Raw genomic sequence first — 12,707 nt, 5'->3', positions numbered from 1 at the left:
AAGTATGTTTGTTTCTTCAATCTTCAGAAATTGCTGGAAACAAGAGTCATTTTGTATTTATGTTTATATTCACAGATTAAAATATACAACAGAGGACGAAACCCTCAGGAAATGGGAAATCTGAAGCATAAACCTACCTGCTGAGCTGGGTAAGAAGGGGGTGGAGCGTCCACTTTACTCTCCTCTGAACAGGGGATGCCATTTCCTAGGGCCTCATCTTCTTTAGGGGCCCCAGGGGGCTCCCCACTACTCTCTCCATCTGCCTCTTCATCATCAGCTTCTGAAGAGCTGCTACTGGTGCTGCTGACCTGAGGGGACTTTAAAGACAGCTTTCTGTAGTTATGCTTTTCCAAGGAGACTAACAGTTCAAAGATGACTCGTCGAGACCCCACATTATGTCACTCACGGACACTAGGAAGAAGCCACAGCCATACCTCATCTTTCAGGGCCATGTTCTCCCCACCACCGTTCAGCTCATTATGGATTCCATTCATGTTGGCCACCACACTGGTATCGTCGTAGTTGGTCAGTGGATAAATATCAGCAAACTTAGCTGACAGCGGTGCAATGTCCTCATCATCACTACAACTGAGGCAAGCAGAGATGTCATCATGAGGCCTTTGCCTGGGAGGACTGTGAGGAGCCCCTCACCACACACACCGAGCACAGCAGGGCCTCTAAATCATGAAAAGTATTAAGTGTCACTTGGGCGATGTAACACCTCTAGTCACCTGAACATAAGAAAATGCCTGGATGAGCAATATCTGTGGCACTGGGAAGGATGGAGGGAAGGATGAGAAAGAATGTTCGAAAGTAGAAACTGACATACACTTTTAATTTGCCTGAAATGCCCCAGAGTAAAACTGTCCTCTGCCTATCCAAGTAGACATAATTTTGCATTAAAATTATAGGGTACAGATAGCAACCCCAAGTCTTCACTTCACTGTCAAGTCACTGAACTGTCAGGAAATACCTAGTTGACCAAAACTCCAAATGTAGTTATGGAAGAAAACACTAAATTTTTTTTTGTCTTTTTGAGACAGGGTCTCCCTGTAGCCCCAGCCGTCCTGGAACTCATTATGGTAGACCAGGCTGGCCTCGAACTCACAGAGATCCGTCTGCCTCTGCCTCCCAAGTGCTGGGACTACAGGCGTGTGCCACCACGCCCGGCTAACAAAACACTAATTTTTTAAAACGAGTATTAGTCTGTTGAACTCAGTTATGATCTTCAGTTCAGCTTTAGAAGACACCAACGCAATGGAAAAACAGCATATTTAATAAAAAGAATGAAAAATCTTATGTTTTTAGCCTGTGGAGGTCACTGTAAAATGTAACCTCTTAGTCTGTGAGAAGAACGGTTGCAGATTAGGAACAGCCAGACTAGGCCACCTCAGCATTACTCAAAACTCAAGCAAGTTTGTTCTCTATCTTGGCATACAATGACCTCCAGAAGGTAAAAATCTTAAGGACCAGCGATCTCATCTCCTAGGAGAAGGACCAGGACTACCAAGCTTAGCTGACTGTCTTGTTTTCTAGAAGACAACCTGACACACTGTGTGGCAACCTGGAGTTAACCAAAGGAGAAGACAAGTGCCCAGCAGCCAGGGAGTATGTGCCATGGCAAACACATCTCTCCTGTAGCAGAGGTGCTGCCTTGGTGCACCCGGGGAAACGGTTCTGAAACAAAGTGACAAACCCTATCCTGGCATACACTTGACATATCCCAGGAAGACCCAGACTGCACCTCAGGGCAGGGACTGAGTTTTGTCTCACCAGTGTAAACAAAGCACCAGGAAAGATGGTGCAAACCAAGGACCCCACTGGGGGTCTTCAAGTCACAGTGCTGGACATTTGGAAGACACTCATCACAAGTAGTTGGGGGCATAGGAAGGGGAAATTACAGGCTGCCCAGACAGAAGTCCCCCTCCCAGCACCGTCACATAGGAATCCACAACTGATGCTGGCAGCTATGATGAAGAGTGGACTGCCTGGCAAGCCTGAGTTCCTCCCTTCATTTCCTCACAGGCTCATCTAGTTCTAGTTCCACACACTCTGTCAGAAGGTAGCTGACGGCTAGTCAAGAAACCCTCCAAACTCCTGCACCCCAAGAGCAGAGTTTTCAAGGCTACATGGCAGTGTGACATCTTTCAAATTCATGGAGTTGAGGACAGCCCTTCAGTTGCTTTGGGTTTGGGTCTGTGGCGAGGCTCAGTGGGACAGTGCTTGACCAGCATGTGTGAGGTCCTGGATACCACCCCCAGCACCATAAAATTATTATTTGGAGTTTGAGAATGAGTCCAAATTGAGAAGACTGAAGGCCAGAAAAATGAGAGCTACCAGGAGAGACCTCCATCAGCTGGGAGAATGTGAGGGCCATGAGCCATGGGCAGCAAGCCCTCATGTGTGGGCACCTCTGTAGGGTCCTGATAGTGCACGTCCAACAGAAACTTTATTTTACTCAAGGAATCACATACGTCTATGTGCATGTAAGTGTATGCATCCTGTGCAGACGTCTGAGCCTCAACACTGAAGAATTCTGTTAATAGTTAACTGCAATGTCAGCCGAAGAGAGCTCTGCAGTCCCAACTAACATGACATGTACGTCTAACAACATGGGAAACAGAAAACACAAACTGTCATTCGCTTGCTAAAGTGAATGTCTGAGTTCTTAGCAAGACATGGAGTGAGCACAAACACCAGGCAGGCAATGAGGGGATGAGCGGCGGCTGGCCACCTCAGCATGAGACATTTCCCTGCATACCAACTGGCACTCATAAATTTGTCATTATTTTAGGTAATGAAATAGTATTAAAGTTTGGGTTTTACTGATTTCATGTCTTAACAAATGTTACAAATAGTGAAAGGTCTTTTTTTATAAAAAGCACTGTAATGGGGTTCATACTTCTGTAGACATTACTGTCTGTGTTTCTCATTAATGGATAATTTTCTGACACTTCAATACAAAGTCACAACTTACAAAGTTGGTGCAGAGCCATTGTCTGTGAGGATGAGTCTGGGATGTTGCTGAACTGTGATGGGAGAGCTGGAACCTGACCCTGAGCTTGCTGATGACACACTAGGTGGGCGCATCTCAGAGAGATAGTCGGGAGCAGAATCCACTTGGAGTGGTAGTTGGTGAATGTGGATGTCGTCAGTGACGGGGGGGTCCATGATACCACAAGTGAGGATGTGTGAGAGGCTGCAGTCATCACAAGCACATCTGATTGGGAATTAAGGACAGTTACCAAGAAAGCCAGCACAGAGGGTCACCACGTACTCTGAAGGCTGGGTCCAAACCTCTGCCTGCTTCAGAGAGGGCTGAGGCAGCAGCACCCAAGACAGCCCAGCTCACCTTCTCCTGTAGGTGCAGTTCGGGCAGTCAGGCATGCTCAGCCGGGATGATAACATGTGCCTCATGGTATCTGTGAAGTTGTTCTCACCAGTAACCGCTTTCTTATTAGTTAACTAGAAGAAATTAAACAACAGCCTAATATTATAAGACATTTCACATACTTCATGGACCATACTTTTAATTATGGTAAGTATCATGTTCACTTATAAGCTGATGGGCCGACTTTCCACAGGTGGATAAGACCAGGGAACAGGGCACTAGCCCTGGACTCTGTAGCCAGGACCCAGGCATATAAAGCACGAGGCATCAGGAACCCCCTAAATGTTTTGGTTTCTAGCAGATTGCTGGGGAGGGTGGGCTGTTGTAGACACTGACTTTTACTGCTTCTGCTTTTGTGTGCTCAGTACTTGCTAGGTACCAGAAACACAGATGGGGTATGACGGAGAAGGGCTGGACCTGAGAGATGTATACGAAGCAGCCCAAATTCCCAACCAGCAAGTAGACGTGTGGATTTCAAAGAGGATGGAGGCTGGACCAGCTTTGGCAATGGGACAGGAAGGAGGAGTCAGATCCAGTCTCCCAGCAGCCACTGTGAAGACATGGCCCTGAAACTACTGGGGAAGCCAGACCTAACCCAACCCCGTGACTTCACTACGCAACAGCCTCCTAAGTGTGAACTAGACAGGGCACCACTGGTACTGTGGGAGAGTATCAGTAAAATTTCCGGATGCTGCACACTAAAGGTTGCCACTTGGTGAACATGGGTTTTCTTAAGGAGCATATGGAAGATTAAGAAATGGATAGCCGGCTGGGGCGTGGTGGCACACGCCTTTAATTTTAGGCAGGTGGATCTCTGTGAGTTGGAGGCCAGCCTGGTCTACATAGTGAGTTCCAGTTTGTACTTTGAACTTTGTGTAGACAGAAATTGAACACACCAAGCATGAAGCAAGGCATTGGAGCCTGCGTTCCAATATGTATCGCTCAGTGTAGGCTAGCCTAATCATGCTCAGAAGACTTTACATTAGGCTATGGCTGAGCAAAACCACCTGACAGAGCCAGGTGTGATGATGCATCCCTTTAGTCCCAGCACTAGGGAGGTAGAGACAAGTGGATCTCTGTGAGTTCAAGGCCAGCCTGGTCTACATAGTAAGTTCCAGGCCAGCGGGGCTACAGGAAGACCCTGTCTCAAAAAGACCAAAAAAGAAAGAAAGAAATGGATAAAAGTAGCCAGCCAGTTTACCTGGAGGTTAAAAGCACTGTCTTAATAGCTTTAACACCGGCAGAAGATGCCAATGGTCTTCAACAGCACCCTGCAATACAGAGCACACCTAGGTGCAAAGATGCCCAGTACTCGGTGCAAAGTGGTTTACACCTTAACTGCCTCTGTCAACAATCTTACCTGTTCTTCAATGAATCGTCTCTGCTTAAAGATCTCCCAGTCTTCCGTTAACATATGCTGCTTGGTTTTCACGGTCATCTAGAAAGGAGATATGCAGACACTCAAAAAGCTTTACTAACAGCTACACAGACATTCTCAAGGGAGACTCTTTCAAATGATAAATATATACAAAGAAGCTGGGCATGGTGGCGCATGCCTTAGCCCCAGCACTTGGGAGGTAGAGGCAGATGGATCTCCATGAGATGCCTGGTCTACACAATGAGTTCCAGGCCATTTAGAGCTACACAGAGATTCTGTCTTAAGAAAAAGAAAAAAGAAAACCAATAAAACAAATCAACAAAATATTACCTGTGAAGAAAACAGAGGCACAACACAACATTACGAGGTATTCCATTTCAATTTCTTATTCAGTTTACTAGAAATAGTAAGTACTTTTCAAGCATGAGAACAGGCCCTCAGGGACTACCCACCATAGAGAGCAGGGCGTTTCCTGTGCAGAGTGAGGCAAGTACTTGCTCTCATGAGTGTGCCTGGTGGGGACTCCTGGAGCTGGTTTGTTCCACCTACATACATGAGCTTCCTAGACCTGGGCACATGAGCCTATGACCCTTCATCTACATGTAATTTCTGCAGAGAAGGGTAGTGGGGTTGGGACAATGGGACTGGAGCAGCAGAGACCTGAAACCGAGTGCAGGGTATGACGAGCAGCGAAAGGAAGGGAGCCACACCTTGTCCCCCCGAAACAATCAGCCTCCCAGCTGTGATGTGGGTTCTAGTGTATCTTCTGAGTCATAAAATTGATTCCTCAGCAGTTAAGAGCACTGGCTGCTCTTGCAGAGCACCCAGGTTCAATTCCTAGCACCCACATGACAGCTAACAACTGTCTGTAACTCCAGTTCTAGGAGATTCAATATTCCCTTCTGACCCCCAAAGGCATCTGCACTCATGTGCACATACCCATCAAGCCTCTCTGTGAGGGTCCTTGGAGTATCTTGTAGCTCCTGATGACCCCAGGCTCCTGGTCTCATAGGATTGCACCCTTCCAGTCTCCTCTCAAGCCATCTTGCTATACCATTTAATTAAGAGCTCTTAGACTATGCCAAGCGTGGTGGCTCAGCTTGTGGGCCAAGCACTTGGGAAATTCAGGCAGGAAAACCCATTCAAAACCAGCCTCTGCTGCATTACTTGCTCTGGGCCTGCCTAGGCTTCGTAAGACCCTGTCTATATTGTGGATGTAGGTATGTACATACACATGCCACAGTGCACACGTGAAGGCCAGAGGACAACTTATAGGAACCAATTCTTTCGTTCCACTTTGTGAGTCACCAGGATCAAACAGGTGATCAGGCTTTCCAACAAACACCTTTACTCACTGAGCCATCCCAGTGTTCCCTTTTTTTGAGACAGGGTCTCCCTGTAGCCCCAGCTGGCCTGGAACTCACTATGTACACCAGGCTGGACCTGAACTCACAGAGATCTACCTGCCTCTGCCTCCAAGTGCTGGGACTAAAGGCGTGCGCCACCACACCCTGCTACATATATTTTATTTTTATTATATGTATATAATATATATATATATATATATATATGCCATGCTGACATCTTCCTTTACTTTGTCTTCTAGAACTGTGACAAAATTAATTTCCTAGGTTGCCACCCTGCCCCCACCTTCCCCTAGTGACTCTGTGAATGCTAAGAGAGTTCAATGTCCTGCTTTGCATCACGAAACCCTGCTTTCTCACGACTCCCCAGGGGCAGAGGGAGAAGAGAAATGCATCTTCTGGCTGCTGTAGTGGAAGGTGGTGTCTCTCTCTTTTGGAAAAAATGTGTGGAACACAATACTTTTAAAACCTCAGTTCCAGCTTCATTTCTTGTTACCCGCCCCCACCCCTTCTAAACAAAACCGGTTTTTTCTGGAGAGGGAATATGCATTGTGGTGGTTTGAATGAACGTCCCCCATAAGCTCCAAATACTGGCACACTTGGTCCCCAGTTTGTGGCACTGTTTGGGGAGGGTTATGGAACCTTTAGGTATGGCCATGCTGGAGGAAGCACATCACTGGGAGTGAGCTTTCAGAGTTCTAAAAGCTTGCCATGTTTCCAGGCTCACCCTGCTTGCTGGACCTACCTGGAGTCATTGTGAGTGCTCAGTTTTCTGCTCTGGCCACCTCCTGTCACACCTCCCTGGCCATTATGGACTTTTAATCCCTCTGGAATTGTAAGCCAAATAAATGCTTCCTTCTTTGTTACCTAGGTCATGGTGTTTTATCACAGCAACAGAAAACTAATACAAACATATTCATATATTTTTTTAATTTTATGTATTATTTTCTGTATATGAGTGCATTGCTTACGTGTATGTAAGTGCAACAGTACTGGGCAATGCCCGAGGAGGTCAGAAGAGGGTGTTGGAGCCCCTGGAACTGGAGCTATGGGCAGTTGTTAGTTGCCATGTGGATGCTGGGAATCAAACCTGGGTCCTCTCTCTGGAAGAGCAGTCAGTGCTCTTAACCACCAAGCCATCTCTCCAGCCTGCATATAGCTATTTTTAGACACATGCCATTTCTACTAGGACAGCAGCGACAGCAGTGCACATCACATTTCTAAATTAATCAAAGCACAGGTAACAAACACTATGCCCACAGACGCCTGTCTTATCAAGGAAGGAGCTGTGCTGTCCTAAGGGCTGTCCTGGGTTACTTTTCTCTTCAGTCACTCAATTTCTTGGAGCTAGAATCGCATCTACTCAAGGTATAAAAAAGGTGATCGCATAGGCTCCTTAGGGACAGGATTGGGGGCAAGAAACTGAGGCTGAGGCCCTGGAGAGCAGGAACAGGTGCTTTTCACAGTGCTCGTCAAATGCTCAGCAAGGCCCACTTACAGGTTATTTACCACTGCAGATGCTTATGTTGACACACCAGGAGGGAAGGTCCGGCATAAATCAGGATGCCTAGCCTAACGCCAAATGTAGGGTAAGCAGCAGCTAGTGGTTCCATTCAGACAGGCCTCCAGCCTTTGCAGGAGGCCAATCTGCTCTGCTGCACATTGGGATGGCAAGGTCTAAACACCTGCAGTCCTCTATCTGGTCTGCATGTTGGCTGGCAGACAAGTGCCTCCCTAGAACATGTTCTGCAAACCCTTAACAAGCACTTGGCAATTCCACTGTCAGGGATTGACCAGGTCCCTTGAACGACCCCTCAGTGGAGTACAGCACCAACAAGCATACCTCAGACACCTGTTGACTCACTTTTGCACATTCCCCATTCCAGGAACTAAGTAGTCTCCAGGCTGAGGTGAACTCTTCTCTCCTGAGTCCCTCCTAAGACCCAAAGATGCAGCAACTTCTCAGGCACCACCCAACTGCCACCAGGATTGTGGGGCCAACAGCAAACACCAGCTGGTACCGAATGGGCAACCTGTCGGCAGCTGTCCCCAGGGCAGGTTCACATCCACTCTGCATAAGGGGACTGTGTATGGCTGGCTAAAGCCTGGCGTGCAGCACACTGAATCCCTCCTACCATAGTCTACAGCCACGATGAAAGGCAAATCTAGATGGTATGGGGGTAGGGCTTACAGAGACAAAGAGCTGTCCTATGTGCATGTACCATCAGTATACAGGGGAGGCTGCAGCACTGCTTTCCTATGACATTTTCTTGTAATTCTGAGGCACCTCTGGGCTTAGGACCCTTCCACGTAGTTTGTGATCTTCACAGCCTGCAATGGTCCAAGAGCAACAGCACTCTTCTCTGCTCCCACCACAGCTCGACATTATGCCCCTCCAACCCATGTCCTTCTAGCTACTATTCACTTGAGCCCTGATGACAAGAGTTTGCCAGACGGAGGCTGGTGTTTGGTGCTACCGTTTGGTTCTTGACTATCCACCAAAGGCCTGTGTGTTGAAGGCATGATCCTTGGCCCATGAAGCCAACTGGAATTTGGTGAGACCTTCAGGAGGTGGTTCCTAGTGGTAGGTCACTGGGGGCATGCCCTTGAAGTGCATACTGGGACCTGGGCCCCTTTCTGTTGCAGATTCCCTGAGCCATGAGGTGGATGGACCTTCTCTCCACCATGATGTCCAGCCATATGCTGTGCTACCAGAAGTGCACAGCAACAGTCAAGGGATCAGACTGTAGTCTCTGGTACGAGTCACACAAACTTCTCTTCCTCCTAAACCGATTATCTTAGCTGGGCATGGTGGCGCAGGACTGTATTAGCAGCACTCAGGAAACAGAGGCAGGAGGATCATAAGTTTAAGGCTAGCATGGGCTATGGAGTGAGACCTTGTCACAAACCAACAACACAGATTGATTACTTCAAGTGTTCTCTCATAGTGATGGGAAACTGAGTAACATCCGATCTTTTTCCTTTGTCCTTTCAGAGTGCTAATGACCCCAAAGCCTAGTAATCAGAGTCCTTACCTCTTCTTCCTGACCTTGGTACCCTCAATACATTGTCATGCTTGGCTGCCACAGCTCTGTGGAGAGCTGTCCACAGTGCAGTTCACAATGAACTATTTACTGCAGTATGTTTTTTCCCCTCTAAAACAACATTAAAAACAAACAATTTAGGGCCAAGTGTGGTAACACACGTCTTTAATCCCAGTGCTCAGGAGGCAGTGCTGGCAGATCTCTGTAAGTTTCAGGCCAGCCAGCCAAGCTACATTGTGAGACCCTGTCTAAAGACAAACTGACAAGGGGCTAGAGAGATGGTTCAGAGGTTAAGAGGCCTTGGTGCTCTTACAAAGGACCTGGGTTTGGTTCCCAGTACCCTCATTGTGGCTCAAAACCATCTCTAACTTCAGTTTCAGGGGATCAAATGCCCTCCACGGGTACCAGGCACTCACATGGCACCCACACATATGTGCAGGCAAATACCCATAAAAACAAATTTAACCTTTTTTTAAAAACCCAAACTATTTAGAATTATAAGGCATAAAAGCTCCTATCATGATAATATGTACACCTAAACATCATATATGAAATTCTCTCATTACCAAGGTGAGAAGCTCGGCTTTGAGTCGACTGTCAGGATCCTTCACAGGATCCCAGAAGGCAGATCCTTGGGAAGAGGCTGGCCTGGGTTCTGGCCTCCCTCTCTCCCCTACCAGGACCCAGATCTCTCTGCTGACACAATAGCAGGATGAGAAAGCAGACTCCACAGAGGATGGGCAGCGCTGGCACTTTCTCTGTGGCTGCCTCTGCTCAACTGGGCTGCCAGCTACCTGGAGGTTCAGAACCAGATTCGTAAGGATGTAGAGGGGCTGTTATAGCTGAGGTCCTGCCTATCAGCCTGGCCAGTCTCACCCCTCCCCCAGTCCATAGGCAGAGCCCTGAAACTACCTGCCCTGCTCCAGGGTCAGTCTCCCAAACTCAGATCTGTTGTGCAGCTCAGATACAGCCCTGCTCCCACACAGCCACAGCCAAGGAGTTCTGGCTGTGATAAGCCATAGTTGGAGGTTAAGTCCCTGATTATATGACTAGACAAAAACACAACTTAGGGATACATCCACTCAGAAGAAGGCATAAAGCACAACCGCTTTCCCAGTATGGTCAGCAGTCACACCTGGTGGAAGGGCTCGGAGAGACAAGTGACCCTGACCCCGGAGCCCACAGGCACTGCACAATTACTGTGCAGGGGCCAAGGAATTATAAGACTGCTAGGGCCATTGGCCCTGTGACATAGTGAACTCCCCAACAAAGGTGGGACATGGGAGTTCAAGGCAGTACAAGCAGAGATTCTTCCAAGTTCTGAACAAGAGACCATGTGTTACCACAGCCATAGCCTCAGTGAGACCCCATGACAGTGATGACAAAGTCAGGGAAATGCTTCACAGAACAGCAAGCACGTGCTAGTCCTCTTCTTTCCTACCACTCAGCAGCAGACAGGAAGACTAACATAAGGCTCGACAGCATCCAGACGGCACCAATGATCTTGGGATGATGTGGGCCCAGCATGTACCTCAATTTGGTAACTGCTACTCTCGTCTGTCTACAAACAGCCCTGTGTGCGGACTTAGCTGCCGTTTCGCCTGTGCTCGCTGTCACGAGGACCTATACAACACTTGGGCCCACTCAGATGCCTTTCCTGCTTGGCCTTACCAGGGGCTCTAGAAAGGCGGAAGCTGGGTTGGAGAGCAGGGGACAGCACCTCAACCACCTGCCTGGTACCCCTCAGGGCAGCGGCCATCTGGTGCGCCCTCCTTCAGGTCACCTCCAGTGCATGTTTCACTTCTCCGAGCTGCTGTCCATGAGCTGCATGTGGTTGTATTCTCCACTGGAAAGGTCTGGACGGACGGAGAATGGGTTCTCAACAGCACCATGTTTGGCAAAAGGCCCCTGGAACTGAAAGGCCCAGTAGCTTCCCAAGGTTGCCCACTAGGCCACTGAAACAGTGGGGTGACCCTGCTGAGGTCCTAGTTGTTGTCACCACATTGCAAGAATAGCCAGGTCAGGGGCTGGAGAGATGGCTCAGCAGTTAGGAGCACTGGCTGCTCTTATAGAGGACTCAGGTTCAATTCCCAGCACCCACACAGTGGCCAACAACCGTTTGTAACTCCAGTTCCAGGGGATCTGATGCCTTCTAACCTCTGAGAGCATTACCTAACACGGGTGTACTTATATACATGCAGGCAATATACTTGCACACATAAAATAAAAATAGTAAATATTGCCAGACATGGTGGCACACGCCTTTAGTCCCAGCACTTGGGAGGCAGAGGCAGGCGGATCTCTGTGAGTTCAAGGCCAGGCGGGTCTACATAGTGAGTTCCAGGGCAGCTGGGGCTACAGGGAAACCCTGTCCCTAAAAAACCAAAAAAAAAAAAAAAAAGTAAATATTAAAAAAAAAAAAAATTAGCCGGGTCAAGAGGTCTCTGGTGCTGCGTGGTTTCTATCTTTGCTAGGAACCCCACACCTTAGGCTGTAAGTGCAGGCTGTGCCTCGGGGGGCAGCACTCACCTGTTCATCCACATAGGCATCGATCCTCTTCTGACACTCCAGCCACTCCTCGGCAACTCTGCGTAGCTCTTCCTCAGAGCGCTGGTACCGCTGCAGCAATGTGCTGTACGTGTCCTCATTGCAGGTGTCATGTGTGGTGGTTCCTAGCCTAGGAGGTAGAAGGCCTGTCACCAAGGAGGGGCCTAGAACTCCCAGCCAGATTCCACACACAAAACACCCTGAACAGATCTCACATAAAGGAGACCTTCAAGCCAGGCGTGGTGGCACATGACTTCAATCCCAACACTCAGGAAGCAAAGGCAAGTGGATCTCTGTGAGATTCGGGCCAGTCTGGTCTACATAGAGAGTTCCAGGACAGCTGGGGCTACAGGGAGACCCTGGGTGAAAAAAAAAACAAAGGGTGGCAGTGGGCGGGGATATGCTTGAAGAAAGGACAGCTCTGAACGGCATTCTGAAACACAGAGGCTACTACACATGGGGGGCTGTGTACACATTTCCTTACTGGCATACACTGACCAGAGAAAACACTTAATGACAAATACACATGCACTTAAAATGTTAACAATTCACTCACATGAACATTAAATATGTTCATGGTAAGAAAAGGTATGACTGAAGCATGTTTAAGAATGTGTTGTGTGTAGACACAGGAAAAATATGTGTAGGAATATCAAGTTGTTCACAGTACCTACCACTTCATGATTTTATCTGTGATAGTCCAGTAATTTAATAACGTAAAGAAACAACAAAATTATTTTTAAAAATAATTTATTTTTATTTCATGTCTAGGAGTGTTGTGCCTGCGTATGTGTAAGGATATCCATGTCATGCAGTGCCTGTAATGGACAGAAGAGGGCGTTAGATACTCTGGAACTGGTTGTTAGCCACCATGTGGATGCTGGGATTCAAACCCAGGTCCTCTGCAAGAACAGCCAGTGCTCTTAACTGCTAAGCCATCTCTCCAGCCCAATAAAATAATTTTTTTTAAACAAAATTTTGCC

The 12,707-nt window shown here is 47.9% G+C and overlaps 1 protein-coding gene across 1 annotated transcript in view; it reads right to left on the bottom strand.

The window, feature by feature from the left end:
• Fam193a (family with sequence similarity 193 member A) overlaps positions 1 to 12,707 on the bottom strand; it is a 79,018-nt gene that overhangs the window by 34,805 nt on the left and 31,506 nt on the right. The window contains exons 6-11 of the mRNA XM_008841849.3: positions 11,707 to 11,854; positions 4,752 to 4,829; positions 3,353 to 3,465; positions 2,978 to 3,220; positions 435 to 588; positions 138 to 317 (exon numbers count right to left, since the gene is read on the bottom strand). Coding sequence (XP_008840071.2) covers positions 138 to 317; positions 435 to 588; positions 2,978 to 3,220; positions 3,353 to 3,465; positions 4,752 to 4,829; positions 11,707 to 11,854 — 916 coding nt within the window. The remainder of the gene's footprint in view (positions 1 to 137; positions 318 to 434; positions 589 to 2,977; positions 3,221 to 3,352; positions 3,466 to 4,751; positions 4,830 to 11,706; positions 11,855 to 12,707) is intronic.

The sequence above is a fragment of the Nannospalax galili genome, unplaced genomic scaffold (genome assembly GCF_000622305.1).
Source record: "Nannospalax galili isolate Female #2095 unplaced genomic scaffold, S.galili_v1.0 scaffold101, whole genome shotgun sequence".
NCBI lineage: Eukaryota > Metazoa > Chordata > Mammalia > Rodentia > Spalacidae > Nannospalax > Nannospalax galili.
Note: the sequence above shows the minus strand (reverse complement) of the source record. Positions and strands in the feature narration are given on the sequence as shown.